At 41.8% G+C, this 19918-nt stretch overlaps 1 protein-coding gene across 1 annotated transcript in view; it reads right to left on the bottom strand.

Annotated features, from left to right (window-relative positions):
* LOC126249722 (MAM and LDL-receptor class A domain-containing protein 1-like) overlaps positions 1-19918 on the bottom strand; it is a 426827-nt gene that overhangs the window by 137280 nt on the left and 269629 nt on the right. The window contains exons 10-11 of the mRNA XM_049951403.1: positions 7954-8038; positions 48-218 (exon numbers count right to left, since the gene is read on the bottom strand). Of these exons, the coding sequence (XP_049807360.1) occupies positions 48-218; positions 7954-8038 (256 nt within the window). The remainder of the gene's footprint in view (positions 1-47; positions 219-7953; positions 8039-19918) is intronic.

Below are 19918 nucleotides of genomic sequence, written 5' to 3'. Positions count from 1 at the left end.
CTCGCTGGTAGCTCCTCATTGAAAAGAAGAAATTTTTGCATTTTCACCTTTTTCTGTTCCAAGCGTGTGGTCCTGCGTGTTGGTTCGCGTCGCTTGTCCGGACACACGCTCCCAGTCGATATCGTCCGTGTTATCTCGAGCCCCTGTGTTGCTCCAGCCACACTCGTCAATTTCGAAAGTACAGTCTCCGGGAATAGCAGCAGCAATTTGTGGAGTCGCTTTATGAAACAAAACACAAGTTTGACATACAAAATCTGCAGCAATGAAGTTCTGCAGACGTTTCCCACGGAGAAACGGTGGAACTATAAAAAAACTGGAAAATTTCTTATATATCTGCGAGTGATGTGCAGTGCTTCTCGGGATAATGTCACTAAAACTTAAAGCCTCAAGACCTGCGTTGTAGGGAACTACAAGAAATATTCGTCGGGCGGAAGGAAGGTTAGAGTTTCACCGAGGCACCACGAAGGAATTATCCGAATGGGATGAAAATCGGTAGATGTGATGTACATGTACAGACAAGCAAATTATTATTACAGATTTTTACAATTTTATTTATTAAAGTTTTTTACAATTTTATTTATTACAATTTTATAAAACTTGGATTACTGATTCAAGAGAAATAGCTTCACAAATTTAGCAAGACAGTAAGGAGTTGGGCCATCTCTGGCCCTTATTCAAGCAGTTATTCGGCTTGGCGTTAATTGAGAGAGTTGTTGGGTGACCTTCTGAGGGATACCGTGCTAAATTATGTTCAATTGGCGCATCAGATTGTCAACACTCAGAAATGATTAGACGGTCCTGCCCATAATGCTCCAAACGTTCTCAGTTGGTGAGAGATACGGCGACCACGCTGGCCAAGGTAGGGTTTGGCAAGCACGAAGACAAGTAGTAGAAACTCTTGCTCCGTGTGGGTGGGAATTATCTTGGTCAAATGTAAGCCCAGTATAGCTTGCCTTGTAGGACAGCAAAATGGGGTGTAAAATATCGTCGACGTATCGCTGTGCTGTAAGGATGGTTCAAATGGCTCTGAGCACTATGGGACTTAACTTCTGAGGTCATCAGTTCCTTAGAACGTAGAACTACTTAAACCTAACTAACCTAAGGACAGCACACACATCCATGCCCGAGGCAGGATTCGAACCTGCGACCGTAGCGATCGCGCGGTTCCAAACTGTAGCGCCTAGAACCGCTCGGCCACACTGGCCGGCTGCTGTAAGGATGCTGCTGATGACAACCAAAGGAGTCCTGCTATGAAATGAAATAGCACCCCAGACAATTACTCTTCGCTGTCGGGCTGTATGGCGGGCGACAGTCAGGTTGGTATGCCACCACTGTCTGGGGCGTCTTCAAGACTGGTCTCCGGTCTGGTGTCTCATTGACTGGAGTAGAACTGTCTTCAGTGATGCGTCCCGCTTCGAACTGAGCCACGACGACCAGCGAAGACGTGTTTGGAGACGCCCCAGACAGCGGTGGGATACCAACCTGACTGTCGCCCGCCATACAGCCCAACAACCAGGAGTGATGGTCCAGGGTGCCATTTCTTCTCGTAGCAGGACTCCTTTGGTTGTTATCTGCGGTACCCTTACAGCACAGCGATACGTCGACGATATTATACGCCATGTTTTTTTTTTTTTTTTTAATGCCCACCCGCAGACGGCAAGAGTTTCTACTACTTGTCTCCTTGCTTCCCAAACCCTAACTTGACCAGCAAGGTCACCAGGTCTCTCCCGAGTTGAGAACGTTAGGGCCCTCCAACCAACTCGGAATTCTCACCATCTAATGAGCTGATTGGACAGAATTTGGCACGAATCTGAACGGAGTGGACAGTGTCTTGAAAGGAGGATATAAGATGAACATCAACAAAAGCAAAAAGAGGATAATGGAATGTTGTCGAATTAAATCGGGTGATTCTGAGGGTATTAGATTAGGAAATGAGACGCTTGAAGTAGTAAATGAGTTTTGCTATTTGGGGAGCAAAATAACTGACGATGGTAGAAGTAGAGAGGATATAAGATGTAGACTGGCAATGGCAAGGAAAGCCTTTCTGAAGAAGAGAAATTTCTTAACATCGAGTATAGATGTAAGTGTCTGGAAGTCGTTTCTGAAATAATTTGTATGGAGTGTGGCCATGTATGGAAGTGAAACATGGACGATAAATAGTTTGGACAAGAAGAGAATAGAAGCTTTGGAATTGTGGTGCTACAGAAGAATGCTCAAGATTAGATGGGTAGATCACATAACTAATGAGGAGGTATTGAATAGAATTAGGGAGAAGAGAAATTTGTGGCACACCTTGACTTTAAGAAGGGATCGGTTGGTAGGACATGTTCTGAGGCATCAAGGGATCACCAATTTAGTATTGGAGGGCAGTGTGGAGGTTAAAAGTCGTAGAGGGAGACCAAGAGATGAATACACTAAGCAGATTCAGAAGGATGTAGGTTGCAGTAGGTACTGGGAGATGAAGAAGCTTGCACAGGATAGAGTAGCATGGAGAGCTCCATCAAATCAGTCTCTGGACTAAAGAGCACAACAACTGCTTGCATAAAAGCCATTGGTGGACCAACGCATTGTTGTCTTGCGCAATTTGTTAAGCTCTTTCTCTTGAATAAATAATCCAATTTTTCTTCAACTGTAATCCTTTGTTTGTCTGTACATGTATATCACATCCAACGATTTCCGCCCCATTTGGATTATTACTTTGTGGAGCGTCCCTCTTTTTTTCAATTATCAATCAGGATGATAATACGGGAATCTGAACCCGTTTCAACGCGAATACTAGACCAGTGACTTAACAACCGTGCCACCTCTTTTGTTTTCATGGGACATGCGAAGGCTAACTGCTAAGATAATGTTACAAGACTCACAAAACGATGGCTTGAGCGGCTATGTGAGACTATGTAAAGGAGAGCTTTGGACAAGGCTGAGTAAAGTGAAGCGTTTTTGGACTTACTCACCGAAGACAGATTGTTCAACACAGTTCTGCCCCACATGTAGAGTCTTCTGCGAATGATGAACAGATACCAAGATTCTTACCAAACCAGAAATGCAAAACAATGTAGAGGTCTTACTAGATGAGGTAACGTGTTGAAATTATGAGGACGGGCGTCAGACATTTGTATCACATGAGAGAATGTACAATTCAGGTGAAACATGGTGTCCTGAATATCTCGGCGACATTGCTGCCTCCGATTTGTTCCGCGTCTCGCGGTCAGAGGTACAGGAAACTAACACTATGATGCAACACACTCTGAGACCATCGTGTGATATTCCGCAATGAATCTGTCGTTTGGTGTTAGAAATTCTCTATACTTAGATAAGGTGCTCATCGGTATCATCTTTTCGTGACTGAAGAACGCTATAGCGTTCATGCCGTCACAGGTTGTTCCTATCTCAGCCGCATTCTGTTAGTTAGTTACATGTTCCATAGATTATTTGGACGATTCTTTTATCGAAATGATGTCGAATGAGTCAGTTTAAAGGGTATGCATGTATTATCAGTGTTAACATTAACGAACATACTATTATTATTAGTTCCACTCTTGCAACTACAGTTAAATATCATGTTTTTCTTATAATTTTTCTATTTTTATTTTTACTGGATACCAGTTTTTAAGTAAAAATTCATCAGTGGAATAGAAGTTGTCTAGAGGAAATGATTTTAAATTGGATTTAAAACTTTCTTCGCTACCTGTCAGACATTTTATGTTATTTGGCAAATAATCAATAGTTTTTGTTTCTGTATGTTTAACTCCATTCTGAGCCACTGACAGCTTTAATAATGGGTAATAAGGGCCATTTTCCGTCTAGTGTTATAAGTATGGAGATCACTGTTCCTTTCAAGTTGTGAGGGATTGTTTATGACTGCTTTCATTTGCGAATATATGTACTGTAACGACTTAGTTAAGATGTCTGGCTGCTTGAAAAGGTACCTACATGATGTCCGTGGGTGAACATCACATATTATTCTTACTGCTCGCTTTTATGCAATCAATACTTTCTTTCTGTGTGATGAGTTACCTCTGAAAATTATTCAGTACGACATTGCAGAGTGGGAACATGCAAAATATGTCAGGAGGCTGATACGTTTGTTTCCAAGATTACCAATTGTAGGAAGAGCAAAAGTAACTGAACTTAATCGTTTGAGGAGCTCAATAACATGCTTCTTCCAGTTCAAGTTTTCATCAATATCCACACCCAAAAATTTGGAGCATGAATTACCTTATTTACTGACTCCTGTTTATATGCTGCATCGGTTGTTGACATGACTATTTTTTGTGCAGAACTGAATGTAGTGTGTTTTCCCAAAATTTAGGAAAAGTTCATTTTTCAGAGAACCACTTAAAAATTCTTTGGAAAATATCATTTACCAACTTTTCTGTTGCTTTCTCTGTCGTGGAATTTATTATAACACTAGCACCGTCTGCAAAAAGTACCAATTTTGCTTGTTGAATGTTAAGTGAAAGGTCATTCACGTCCAAATGTTCCTCTGCTCCTTGTAGCACCACACAGCGCATTTTCTAAGGGACGACAGAAGGGTATAATTGTGCGCTCTATCGGCGAAACACAAGCTAGCATTAGGTTTTCAGAAATTACTGCAACCAGTCGCCTTTTATGTAGATGTATTAATGGTTAAATAAAATACATCTACATAAAAGGCGACTGGTTGCAGTAATTTCTGAAAACCTGTTCACACCACAGTCGCAGTGCTCCACATCCACAATGGATAAAAGTCTTACAAGCTAGCATTGACAATGGTGGGGAAGGAAATCAGCCATGACTTTATTTAAGAAACTGTTCCGACATTTGCCTCTAGAAAGATTTAGCGGAACTACAAAAGATCTAAATCAGGATTGCCTGACACTGATTTGAGCACCGCTCTCCACAAAAACAAGTGCACTGCCTTAACTACGGTATCAGCTCGCCGAGTCGTTCGACAAGTTGCGCAGCCTGCCTACTCTAAACCGGCGCTGCAGCCTCCTGCGGATGTTTATAGTAGACATAGAATGCAATCAGTTCTCACAGAAACGTAATTAGTGAGAACTGCCGTTACAATTATCAACTAAAGTTGACGTCTTGTTGGTGTAATCTTTCTTCTCGCCAGTAGTATTATACGAATGTATTTGCCACATTTAATTCCACACGACATTCAAAACTGACGTTCTGAGTGCCTCCGCAATATCTCTCTATGCTCCGCAACCTGCTGTTTTTAGTCAAATATACTTTTAAGAAGCTATTACGCTAAATTACGAGGAATGTTCAATAAGTAATGCAACATATCTTTTTTTCTGAAAACAAGTTGATTTTATTGAGGATTCCTATACGCTGGCCGCTGTGGCCGAGCGGTTCTAGGCGAATCAGTCGCAGGTTCGAATCCTGCCTCGGGGATGGATGTGTGTGATGTCCTTAGGTTAGTCAGGTTTAAGTAGTTCTAAGTTCTAGTGGACTGATGACCTCAGATGTTGAGTCCCATAATCCTCATAGCCATTTGAACCATTTGATTCCGATACACCATATTATTCCCCACACTCTGAGCCACAAAACCATAGTTTTCAACACAATCTGCCTTCAATGTGACGGTCTTACGCCACCTTACTGGGAGGGCCAATATGCCTGTTTACTACCACTCTACTGATCGATGTCGAAGCCAACGTCTGCCTGCATCAATAATCTCCCCATCATCCACGTACTGCTTCCCGCGGAGTGTGTCCTTCATTGGGCCAAACACATGCAAGTCGGAATATGCGAGCTCCGGGCTGTATGGCGGATGAGGAACAATACTGCATTGAAATCTTCTGAGCTCTTCCCAAGTGCGCAGACCTGTGTGAGGCCTTGCGTTGTCATGAAGGAGAAGTTCGTTTGCATTTTTATGGCGATGAACACGCTGAAGTTCAGCATTGCAGGAGTCACAGCTGTGTGCGGCATCAGGCACGCGGGGAACTGGACAGGTCTGCCCGATCTTGTTGTGGTTATGACAGACGCCTCGCTCAGCGACTCATTGTGCTTTTGTTCACTGCCTGTTCTCCAGACACTCTGCAAGCGCCTATGAACATCTGCGATACTTTGGTTTACAGCCAAAAGAAACTCAATGACATAGCTCCTTACAGACGCCATTTTGAAGGCTACTTACAGAGTCGCTACCGACTGGAACTTCGTAAAACTTTAGAGGCTGCAGCGGGAAGATTCCACGATATCCCACAACAAATGCTGCATTTAGCAATCGAAACTGGCCGACAAAAAAAAGTGTTACATTACTTATTGAACATTCCTCGTAGATTCACAGTTAGCTTGCTCTTTCCCTTTTTATACAGTGATAAGCAGCACCATCATTTCACGAATCTCTTAATGCCAGCGTATTACAATGTATTTTAGTGCCGAATGTTTTTGTCCCTTTCTCCGCATGGGCAGTTCTGGTGCTTCTGCATTTCCGGTTTTTAGATCTGTTCATACGTCCATCTCATTTTTCAGCATTAACAAATTTTTTGTTTCAGTATGTTCAATGTATATGTCAATGTTGTAACATTAAATTCATATCTTCTAGTAATATCCTAAGATTGCAGTACCAACAGCAAATGTAATTTTTTCCCTTATTATCACATGTGTTGTTTACATGTTTCTAAGCCTGAAATAATGGACTGAACAACTTGCAGTGATATTGTGACGTAACTGCCAAGTTTCTTTGGCATTGGCCGATTTGTTTTTTGTGTGCTACTCGATTGTAGTTGGATGTAAATCAATAATAAGAATAAATGCTGAAATTTACTTTGTCACACTAGTAGCTAAATGTGGATACTAAAACAAGAAATTAAAACGGAACCACTGAATAATAAAATGGCAATAATAGAGGATAGTGTGAACATCTGTAACAGATGCGAAAAAAGTGACATCGGAAGACTGAGGAAGAAATGGGCATTGCAACAGCCTGCACCAAAGCTAAATACTTAGAGGGCAAGAAGATCCTAAAACATTAGTAGGGGGGGCAAGACAGATTCTGAGCCATCTTGTGGGTTGCCCTGAGTGCATACCTGCCCCTGATGTAAGCAACCCACAAGATGGCTCAGAATCTGTCTTGCCCCCCTACTAACATTATTATGAGAGGTTTCTTCAAATTACTGCAACCAACCGCCTTTTCTGTTGTTCCTCAATTCTTTTATTATCCCATTACCAGTTTCTAACCACCTACCAATTCATCATCAGATGTTACATTTTTATTGATTGTCTGCAGCAGTGTGGGTGCCATGTAGCTGTGGAAAGATGTATGGTTTATTTACGTTTTGTAAAGCAAGTGGAACGTGTAACTTGTAGCTAAGTGTGTAGAGTGCAGTACAATGAATGTTACTGGGAAACATTCATTACGTTTTCCAGAGTACTGTGTACACCAGCATACAACGAACGGATACGTTTGTACATCTTGCCACAGCTACAGGACTCCCACACTGCTGCAGACAGTCAATAAATATGTACCATCAGACGATGAATCGCTAGACGGTTCGAAACCGGTAATGGAATAATAAAACAATTCAATAATAAACAAATGGCGATGTTTTGCAATAATTTCAAGATACCTTTATTCATCACTGTCGCAGTGTTGTTCATCCATAATGGATAAAAGCAATACTATGACAAATCCAAACCACAGAGTTTCATACAGACATATTGTACGATCATGTAGGGGAAGTTAATTTTACTCTGCATATAAAGTTGGAACTCAGAATACAAGAATATTTGAAATAAAATTTTACAGTCATGCAAATAATTTAATTTAGGCGTTAGAACGACGAATATTATAACTGTTCCAATAAAAGTTTTTCTTGCAATCATTATCATGTTTTAGTCAGTACTGTAAAAATAATAAATGCATTGTGGCTGCTATAGTACTACACGTCTATCTTTATCGCCTTGTGGCCCAGGAAAAGTTAATGCATTTAATGTGAGAATAATAGCCCAGTGCCTTACTTGGACAGCTGCCAGGTGTAAGCGAGACGTCATCCAGAGCGATGTCACCCAGGCTGTTGCGACCAACTTTACCAGCAAATATTATCTGTAGTAAGCAATTTTCAACTTCAGTACAATACATTTTGTACCATGCTGAACTTTTTTACACTAATAACAGTACATAAACTAATATTTTTTTGAAAAATTCATTCTTTTAACATCAATTCATTTCCTATTCGTGATATAGTGCTATTATACCATTCACAAAGCATGTATTTTATCCATAATGGATGCAGCTGAACTCCGTGACTCTTCCTTTACAGGGTGTAGAATAATAATCGCAATTAGTCACTAAAGGAGGTGATTTTATTTAACACACAACCCGTTTTGGGCTTGCGCCATGTTCAAGCAGTTTACACTCAGGTATACGTTTCCATATTCAGTGTTGGACATCATGGGCTAAATAAAAAACAAATAATGTGATAATGACTAAATAGACACAAATGAAACATTTGGAAGTGGCTAAGCAACTTGCAAAATACTACAGTACTTACACAAAGCTGGTGTATCCATATCATTTTCACATTGCATTTGTCACATTTTTGTACAAAAATATTTCGTTTTTTATTGGTTAACTGCATATTAGTCACTATCCTAATTATCAGTGCTTCCATATTATGTCTTTGATAAAGTAGTATCACTTAAGATATTGGTAACTTCAGACATAATACGGAAGCACCAATAATTAGCATGGTGACTAATACACAGTTAACGAATAAAAACCGAAATATTTTTGAACAAAAATATGATAAATGTAATCTGAAAACAATATGGATCCACCAGCTGTATGTAAGTACTGCAACATTTTGCAACAAATGTCGCTTAGCCACTTCCAGATTTCTCATTTGTGACTGTTTAGTCAACATCACATTACTTGCTTCTGATTTAAACAGTAATGCCGAACACTGAGTGTGGAAACAAACACCTGAATGTAAACCACCTGAAGATGGGCACAAATCCGAAACGGATCATGTGTTGAATAAAATCACCTCTTATTGTGAGTGGTAACGATACCCTATTCACAAAGCAGTTTTTCATAATTTGTGCAAAATACGAAATATTCTCTGAAGACTGGTCATATTATACGCAATACTTAGTACTGTAAGTCTAACTGGTATAAACTTAATTACTATAAAAATAGAAGGCGTAATAAATTCTACTAAATGCGTGAAATTATCTCTTGACTTATTTGTTTCTTCTTGTTCATATTTTTTCGAGATTTTTGCATGATTTTTATTACAGTTTTTCTTTATAAACATTTACATCTCACCCGTGATAAACTACTGTATTTCTCTTGAATTTGTCACATTATTTACGTCCAGTGCTCACTTCGATTTTGTATGTATGCTGTATTCTTACCGTTTAGTTCGTCTATCACATGAACGGATAAAAACTTCTTACAGGGGTTGTAATGTTAAATCTTCGTCTTATTACAATTTAACACAAAGTAGTTCTTCCAGCTTTATTTAGTTATCATGCAAAAGTTTTACGTTAGGGAGTCAATAAGTACTGATTGTCGAATTAAACATCTAAATTAATTTACATTTCAGAGTGCAAAAGTGAATCTTACATTATGGAATAACAAGAAACATCAAATGTCGAAAAACGAAATGTTTTTCCTAAAGAAGAAACAGATCTATAACTTTACATTTCAGATAAACTGCAGCGGTGAGAAAAACATTTTGCACATCGTTTTGCAAACAGCTCTGTGTTGCTCTCGGACGAGGTCGTACCGAATGAAAAAATCATCACAGATTGGTCTGACATATTTCCTGCCATCTACTGAATGAAAGTTACTCATCTAGTTTGATATCTGCATTTACAAAAATCACTGATTGTTGTGGCATAAATTTCTACAAAAGGACGACATTAAAATTAAGCTGTTTTCGTTTAAAAAACTAAAAACTTTAAGTAACGACATCCGTACCACTATAAATCTATGATATTTTTGGTGATTGGCTGCTTACGATAACTATGCAGAACTTATTTCACAAGTACGACTTCTGAAGATTGATGTGACTTTGGAAAGGGTCCGGCAATAGCGGTCACTGATGCTAACGTATTGTTCTGTAATTTGTTAATGAAGTATACCTATAGTTATGGATCAAATTTAAGTCCAAAATTTACTGACAGTCTACAAAAGAGAGATCTCATAAAACATTTCGATTATCATCATCTTATAGCCTATCTTTCATATACTGAGAATATAAGTCATTTGTGCGTTAACTTGCGCATCTTGTCGTTCCTTGCCACCTGATCCGATATGCTAGAAAATCTCCTTCAGTTCCATAATTCTGCTCCGAGTAGCGAGCGCCATCTAAAGCTTCGTAATAAATGAATGAAAAGCAATGAAATGAATCTAATATCTCCCTTAACAGCGGCTAACACCACTTTTCGTAAAAAGAGTTACGGTTACGTGGAGTAAGTATCTAAATCTCACAAAATAAGTCCATTTATGACCATACACTAATCAAATGGTCACTATTATAGGAATGGCATTCAGAGTCTCATATCTGCTTACAAAATAAAAAAAAAACAGTGTGTGGAAGAAAACCTTCACTTCTGTGTATCCCTGCAAATGAAACTCACAAGATGTATTCATAGAGATATGCAAGTGAGGTGTCCTATGATCTTACACGAAAATTCAGCTATTTGGATCTTCAATGAGACTAAAAGGAGATTATTGTTGTTTTGTAACATGTCTTGATAAGAAAATCATAATGACAGGAAAAAAATCCATCAAGTTTTCGTACATAAACTACAAAAACCACCTTCACTTTCGGTGAGATTCGCATTTCGTCAAATTTGGAAAGATTTTAACTGTTGTACACCTGACATCTTTCTCTTTCCTGACATATTGTGACGTAATTTGTTTTACTGGTGTGCAACCTGTTCGACTCATTCTCATTTTTGACACAGCTCAACTGAGTAGGCAGAGTCTGCCTTTATGTCTTTTACTCGTAGCGACGGAGAGCATTTGTTTTTTTTTTTTTTCCTCGCCGCGCACAAGACGTCGTAGCATCATATCAGTCAGCATTCAGTAAACCTTTCTGTAATTATTGTTATTTAAAAATATTGCTTATGCAGCCGCTGCTGATTTTGTTCTCACGTCAGTTCCAGATAAAAGGCGCAACACACGCATCCTTAGCTCAAGTATCTTCTTCATCAATCTCATCTCACTGCTATACATCATTGCCGGTCGACTGACTGCTTTGAATACATTAAGTTTGGTTCTAATGGTCAATTTACTGTCACAAGGGAGTGTGCGACATTTATTATCATTACGTCAGTGACTTATGAAACATTCCTAGAGGATTTTGGAAAATCAGGTAATTTATGATTACGTTGTACAAGAGAGCTGCCTTGATGTACGCCAACGCTGGCATGAATGCTTTCTACATCTACATCCACACTCCGCAAGCCACCTGACGGTGTGTGGCGGAGTACCTCTATCGGTTCTCCCTTCTATTCCAGTCTCGTATTGTTCGTGGAAAAAAGGATTGTCGGTATGCTTCTGTGTGGGCTCTAATCTCTCTGATTTTATCCTCATGGTCTCTTCGCGAGATATACGTAGGAGGGAACAATATACTGCTTGACTCTTCGGTGAAGGTATGTTCTCGAAACTTTAACAAAAGTCCGTACCGAGCTACTGAGCGTCTCTCCTGCAGAGTCTTCCACTGGAGTTTATCTATCATCTCCGTAACGTTTTCGCGATTACTAAATGATCCTGCAACGAAGCGCGCTGCTCTCCGTTGGATCTTCTCTATCTCTTCTATCAACCCTATCTGGTACGGATCCCACACTGCTGAGCAGTATTCAAGCAGTGGGCGAACAAGCGTACTGTAACCTACTTCCTTTGTTTTCGGATTGCATTTCCTTAGGATTGTTCCAATGAATCTCAGTCTGGCATCTGCTTTACCGACGATCAACTTTATATGATCATTCCATTTTAAATCACTCCTAATGCGTACTCCCAGATAATTTAAAGAATTAACTGCTTCCAGTTTCTGACCTATTTTGTAGCTAAATTATAAGGGATCTATCTTTCTGTGTATTCGCAGCACATTACACTTGTCTACGTGAGATTCAATTGCCATTCCCTGCACCATGTGTCAATTCGCTGCAGATCATCCTGCATTTCAGTACAATTTTCCATTATTACAACCTCTCGATACACCAAAGCATCATCTGCAAAAAGCCTCAGTGAACTTCCGATGTCATCCACAAGGTCATTTATGTATATTGTGAATAGCAACGGTCCTATGACACTCCCCTGCGGCACACCTGAAATCACTCTTACTTCGGAAGACTTCTCTCCATTGAGAATGACATGCTGCGTTCTGTTATCTAGGAACTCTTCAATCCAATCACACAATTGGTCTGATAGTCCATATGCTCTTACTTTGTTCATTAAACGACTGTGGGGAACTGTATCGAACGCCTTGCGGAAGTCAAGAAACACGGCATCTACCTGGGAACCCGTGTCTATGGCCCTCTGAGTCTCGTGGACGAATAACGCGAGCTGGGTTTCACACGACCGTCTTTTTCGAAACCCATGCTGATTCCTACAGAGTAGATTTCTAGTCTCCAGAAAATTCATTATACTCGAACATAATACGTGTTCCAAAATTCTACAACTGATCGACGTTAGAGATATAGGTCTATAGTTCTGCACATCTGTTCGACGTCCCTTCTTGAAAACGGGGATGACCTGTGCCCTTTTCCAATCCTTTGGAACGCTACGCTCTTCTAGAGACCTACGGTACACCGCTGCAAGAAGGGGGGCAAGTTCCTTCGCGTACTCTGTGTAAAATAGAACTGGTATTCCATCAGGTCCAGCGGCCTTTCCTCTTTTGAGCGATTTTAATTGTTTCTCCATCCCTCTGTCGTCTATTTCGATATCTACCATTTAGTCATCTGTACGACAACATACAGAAGGAACTACAGTGCAGTCTTCCTCTGTGAAACAGCTTTGGAAAAAGACATTTAGTATTTCGGCCTTTAGTCTGTCATCCTCTGTTTCAGAACCATTTTGGTCACAGAGTGTCTGGACATTTTGTTTTGATCCACCTACCGCTTTGACATAAGACCAGAATTTCTTAGGATTTTCTGCCAAGTCAGTACATAGAACTTTACTTTCGAATTCATTGAACGCCTCTCGCATAGCGCTCCTCACACTACATTTCGCTTCGCGTAATTTTTGTTTGTCTGCAAGGCTTTGGCTATGTTTATGTTTGCTGTGAAGTTCCCTTTGCTTCCGCAGCAGTTTTCTAACTCGGTTGTTGTACCACGGTGGCTCTTTCCCATCTCTTACGATATTGCTTGGCACACACTCATCTAACGCATATTGTACGGTGGTTTTGAACTTTGTCCACTGATCCTCAACACTATCTGTACTTGAGACAAAACTTTTGTGTTGAGCCGTCAGGTATTCTGTAATCTGCTTTTTATCACTTTTGCTAAACAGAAAAATCTTCCTAGCTTTTTTAATATTTCTATTTACGGCTGGAATCATCGATGCCGTAACCACTTTATGATCGCTGATTCCCTGTTCTGCATTAACTGTTTCAAATAGTTCGGGTCTGTTTGTTACCAGAAGGTCTAATATGTTATCGCCACGAGTCGGTTCTCTGTTTAACTGCTCAAGGTAGTTTTCAGATAAAGCACTTAAAAAAAATTTCACTGGATTCTTTGTCCCTACCACCCGTTATGAACGTTTGAGTCTCCCAGTCTATATCCGGCAAATTAAAATCTCCACCCAGAACTATAACATGGTGGGGAAATCTACTCGAAATATTTTCCAAATTATCCTTCAGGTGCTCAGCCACAACAGCTGCTGAGCCAGGGGGCCTATAGAGACATCCAATTACTATGTCTGAGCCTGCTATAATCGTGACGCCGGCCGGTGTGGCCGTGCGGTTAAAGGCACTTCAGTCTGGAACCGCGTGACCGCTACGGTCGCAGGTTCGAATCCTGCCTTGGGCATGGATGTGTGTGATGTCCTTAGGTTAGTTAGGTTTAATTAGTTCTGAGTTCTAGGCGACTGATGACCTCAGAAGTTAAGTCGCATAGTGCTCAGAGCCATTTTTATAACCGTGACCTTCACCCAAATCATTTCACATTTCGGAACTCCGTCAATTTCCTTCGATACTATTGCACTTCTTATCGCTATAAACACGCCTCCCCCTTCACTGTCCAGCCTGTCTCTGCGGTATACATTCCAATCTGAGTTTAGGATTTCATTACTGTTTACGTCTGGTTTCAGCCAACTTTCTGTCCCTAGTACTATATGTGCGTTGTGACCGTTTATTAATGAGAACAGTTCTGGGAGTTTTCTATAGACGCTCCTGCAGTTTACTATTAGCACATTAATATTGTTATTCCCTGTAGCATTTTGCTTACTCCTACCTTGCCGCGTCTCAGGAGGCGTCTTGTCGGGCCTAGGGTGGGAATTCTCTAACCTAAAAATCTCCCATGTGCACTCCACACGTACTCCGCTACCCTTGTAGCCGCTTCCGGCGTGTAGTGCACGCCTGACCTATTCAGGGGGACCCTACATTTCTCCACCCGATAGCGGAGGTCGAGAAATTTGCACCCCAGATCTCCGCAGAATCGTCTGAGCCTCTGGTTTAAGCCTTCCACTCGGCTTCAAACCAGAGGACTGCGATCGGTTCTGGGAACGATACTACAAATAGTTTGCTCTGATACCACCCCACGGGCGATGCTTTCCGCCTTCACCAATTCCGCCAACCGCCTGTACGAACTGAGGGTGACCTCTGAACCCAGACGGCAGGAGTCATTGGTCCGACATGAGCAACCATTTGCAGTGGGGTGCACCCAGTGCTCTCTATCGCCGCCGGCAGGGCCTCCTCCACATCTCGGATGAGACCCCCCGGCAGGCAGACGGAGTGAACACTGGCCTTCTTCCCCGACCTTTCCGCTATTTCCCTAAGGGGCTCCATCACCCGCCTAACGTTGGAGCTCCCAATAACTAATAAACCCCTCCCCCCGTGTGCCTGCTCGGACCTTACTGAAGGAGTAGCCACATGTCCACTCACAGACAGAGCGGGCGATGCCACACGGCCACCCTCCACATTTACCCTCCGCCTCGTGCGCCACGAACGCCGCTGAACCCGCCACTCCCCCTGGGGAGAGGGTGGCCCGACCGCGCCCGGTACCCGCGACGATGTCTCGACAGCAGGGACAGTGGTTGAAGCATTTAACACCTGTGGTGTTCCCTATGGAAATACTTAACACACATTTACAAAAACCTCTAGATAATACCCAGAGAAATTTTATGCTCTCGGACGCTGCCCTATTAATGATCGGTGCACACGATCAAAGGCTTTCTGGAAATTATTAAATACTAGCTATATATTATGTTTGTTTACACTCGCCTGTTCCATTACATTTCTTACAATACACACTCTAAAACAAAAGAAACGGGTTCTGTCCCAGCCGAACACGTCGATTGGGCAAAATTCGTCCACGATATCCATCAGGAGGACATATAAAAACTCTATCAATCAATGCCAAGTCGAACAACTGTCTGCATAAGGTTCCGTAATGGCCCAACCCTTTATTGACCTGCTCAGTTTGTGAAGATACTTCTCTTGAATAAATCATCCGATTTTTCTGAAACTGTAATCATTTGTTTGATTGTACATGTGTCTCAGAGCTTCAGATCTACCGATTTCCGTCTCATTCAGATAATTCCTTCATGCTTTTTTCGTTTTTCTTTTTTTTATGTTTTAGAATGTATATTGTGTCTCTGACGCCTTTGCCGAGGTACTGCAAAATTGTTTCCATTTACTGTTAACAGATCGAGAAGGACCTTATTTAAGACTCTTTCGTAGAGATTTATGCCAAGTGAAATAACCTTTACTAATTCGTAATTTCCTCAGTTACACATTCAAAAAATTCATATAGTGTACTTTTTCTCCATGAATATAGACACTTCTTCCTAAATTTGTTTTCCACAACCAAATGTTGCATAAAAGTCGCTATATCGATATTTATCTCTGTACACATAACCAGGATCATACTAGCTCTCGTGTCTCTTTTGACATAGTTTCCAAATGGGCATAGAATTCTTCCCCAAACTCCAACTTTTCTGCTTTTGCACAGTCATCCTGTGCAAAGTTATATATTGGTATACCCCGCACAGGTTTTAAAAATAATGATTGGTGATTGATGGATACCATAGATTAGATCTGCATTGGTTTTAAACTTTTCACATCACTGTAAAGTGTTTTGCAGCGTAAGTTAGGATATTATTAAGTTTCTTCCGCAGTATTAAATGAAGTAATGTTTGAGTGATGTCTGTTTGCAAGCCTCAATACTGCTCGTTATGTCAGTTCGATTTTTCAGTACGTCTGCAAGCGTCTCGCGCGTCATTAACAAAAGTATGATTGTTATTGTTGTGCTTCTCAGTACATTTTCGTAAGTTCTGTTCGGAAAAACTATAGGCGCTATAATACTCTAACCGTACGTCGTAGAAGTGTATTCAAAATAACTTCTTTCTTGGACAATCTGCAGTTCTTGAATATTATACTATTGAACTAGAGCATGCCATTTCCCTTTGAGACTACTGGATTTCTTGTCGGTTCTCTTTATCACTGAAACAGTCCATGCCACTAGTACGTTAGCACTGGTGTTAGTTGTAAGTCACTAACCCTGTATACGGAATCTACAGAGTTTTTAAGTAATTAATTGTACAATTTTAGATTTTTCTAGACTCTGAGCATGGTCAGCAAGGTAACAGTCGCTACATCAGACAGAAATGTTTGTATTCAGTGAGCTGTTCCGTGATGTAACTTTTCTACAATGGTCAAAAGGTGATAAACTTTTTTTATAATTCTTCAGTTAAAATGTGATACACCATTTCAGATGACACCTGGAAAGCGTGAGCAATTTCACGCACTTTCAATTGACAATCCTCCATGACCATTTAGTAAACTTTTGCAATTGTTTCTGTAGGAGTTACTCATCTTGGCCGACCATTGCACGGATCATCATCTAAGCTCTCCCGACCAAATTTGAATCCATTTGTCCACTTGACAACAGTTAAATATGAAAAAGCAGAGTCCCCCAGTGTATTCTGGAAATCAGCGCGAATGTCCTTTGCTTTCATACCTTTCTTTACGAAATACTTAATCACTGCTCGAATCTCGATTTTTTCCATCTTCGCAAATCTCTACGCGGGAACAACAACAGAGCCACGTCACCGCCACAGCTCTCTTCCAAGAGCACTGATGTAGCACGTGTTTACAGGCAACAGTCCAATGAATATCACGTAAACAACTCGTTGCGCTAGCGCTGACCCCTCGTGGTGATTCCGAGAACCTTTCAAACCACCCTCGTACATTGATACGAGTTCTATGGGTAACACTAGAACTTTTCGTAAATGATTTCGGTTTGTAAAAACATGTAGATAACTGCTTGCGTAGCGGAGCCTGTAATTCTGAACCTTTTTGTTGCAAAAATATGCTGTGCCTTAGAGAACATACGTAAGCATCTCAAATCACCTTCCAGTCAACCATATGAATTTGGAATACTTAAAACCGAAACTAGTGTCACTGTCAAGGATATTGCAGAAGTTATACACTGTCCAGTCACATTAATGTGACCACCTGTTAAAAGCCTGAATAACAACATTTTGCAGCGCCGACCTCTGCGAGACGTGAAGGAAGAGAGTAGTGAGGTTCTGGAAGGTACAGACAGAGATGCGGAGCCAAGCCGACTCCAGTGGCATGGCTAGCTGTGCTAGGTTTCTCGGTTGATGACTCACGTCGCGAACAGCCCGATCGAGGTGGTCCCACAGATTCTCGATTGGGTTTAAATTCGGGGAGTTTGGTGACCAGGGGATATGGTAAACTCATCCTGGTGCTCTCTGTCTCGCACAAGTACACTGCGAGCTGCGTGGCGTGTTGCATACACTGTGTGTAGGGGTGGACATGGTCTCCAAGGATAGATACATACTTGTGTTGATCCGTTGTGTCTTCCATAATGACGAGATCACCCATGGAATACCACGGAAATATTCCCAGACCACAAAGCTCCCTCCTTGAACACTGTCAGACGTTTCACGCCGTACACGCCAACGGCCTTCTGTCCGATGACGCATAAAACGTGATTCATCTGAAAAGGCCACCACTCAGTGGACTTCCAGTTGCGGTACTGGAGCGCAAATTCCAATCTTCGTCGCTGATGAACAGCAGTCAAAATACACTACTGGCTATTAAAATTGCTACACCAAGAAGAAATGCAGATGATAAACGGGTATTCATTGGACAAATATATTATACTACAACTTACATGTGATTACATTTTCACGTCATTTGGGTGGATAGATCCTTCGAAATCAGAACCAAGAACAACCAACTATGGCCGTAATAACGGCCTCGATACACCTGGGCATTGAGTCCTGTACAGGTACAGCTGCCCATGTGGCTTCAACACGATACCACAATTCATCACGAGTAGTGACTCACGTACTGTGACGAGCCAGACGTGACGAGCCATTGACCAGACGTTTTCAATTGGTGATAGATCTGGAGAATGTGCTGGCCATGGCAGCAGTCGAACATTTTCTGTATCCAGAAAGGCCCGTACGGGACCTGCAACATGCGGTCGTGCATTATCCTGCTAAAATGTAGGGTTACGCAGGGATAGAATGAAGGGTAGAGCCACGGGTCGTAACACATCTGAGATGTAACGTCCACTGTTCAAAGTGCCGTCAATGCGAACAAAAAAGAGGTGACCGAGACGTGTAACCAATGGCAACCCATACCATCACGGCGGGTGATACGCCAGTATGGCGATGACGAATACACGCTTCCAATGTGCGTTCACCGCGATGTCGCCAAACACGGATGCGACCATCATGATGCTGTAAACAGAACCTGGATTCATCCGAAAAAATGACGTTTTGCCGTTTGTGCACCCAGGTTCGTCGTCGAGTACACCGTCGCAGGCGCTCATGTCTGTGATGCAGCGTCAAGGGTAACAGCAGCCATGGTCGCCGAGCTGATAGTCCGTGCTGCTGCAAACGTCGTCGAACTATTCGTGCAGATGGTTTTTGTCTTGCAAACGTCCTGGTCTGTTGACTCAGGGATTTAGAAGTGACTGCACGATCCGTTACAGCCATGTGGATAAAATGCCTGTCATCTCGACTGCTAGTGATATGAGGCCGTTGCGATCCAGCACGGCGTTCCATTATTACCCTCCTCAACCCACCGATTCCATATTGTGCTAACAGTCACTGGATCTCGACCAACGCGAGCAGCAATGTCGCGATACGTTAAACCGCAATCGCGATAGGCTACAATCCGACCTTTATCAAAGTCGGAAACGTGATGGTACGCATTTCTCCTCCTTACACGGGGCATCACAACAACTTTTCACCAGGCAACGCCGGTCAACTGCTGTTTGTGTATGAGAAATCGGTTGGAAACTTTCCTCATGTGAGCACGTTGTAGGTGTCGCCACCGGCGCCAACCTTGTGTGAATGCTCTGAAAAGCTAATCATTTGTATATCACAGCATCTTCTTCCTGTCGGTTAAATTTCGCGTCTGTAGCACGTCATCTTCGTGGTGTAGTAATTTTAATGGCCAGTGGTGTAGGTGCATGAAGCAGGCGCCTGCTTCAGAGGTCCATACGTAGCGAAGTTCGCTGCATGGTCGTTGGAGAAATGCCGTTGGTAGTTCCTTGGTTCATCTGGACGGTCAGTTGCTCGACAGCTGCACGTCCATTCGCCCATACACATCTCTGAAACCGTCGTTCGCACCTGTCATATATGGCCCGTGGTGCACCACAGTTGCGTCGGAGCCAGTTTTGGAAAGCGCCATTTTGCTTTGCATGCTATACGTTGGCCATGGCAGCACGGAAAAATTTACAAACTTAGCCGTTTCGGAAATGCTTCCAC

The sequence above is a fragment of the Schistocerca nitens genome, chromosome 3 (genome assembly GCF_023898315.1).
Source record: "Schistocerca nitens isolate TAMUIC-IGC-003100 chromosome 3, iqSchNite1.1, whole genome shotgun sequence".
Lineage (NCBI taxonomy): Eukaryota > Metazoa > Arthropoda > Insecta > Orthoptera > Acrididae > Schistocerca > Schistocerca nitens.
The sequence above is the reverse complement of the archived record's forward strand: the minus strand, read 5'-3'. Positions and strand labels throughout refer to the sequence as shown.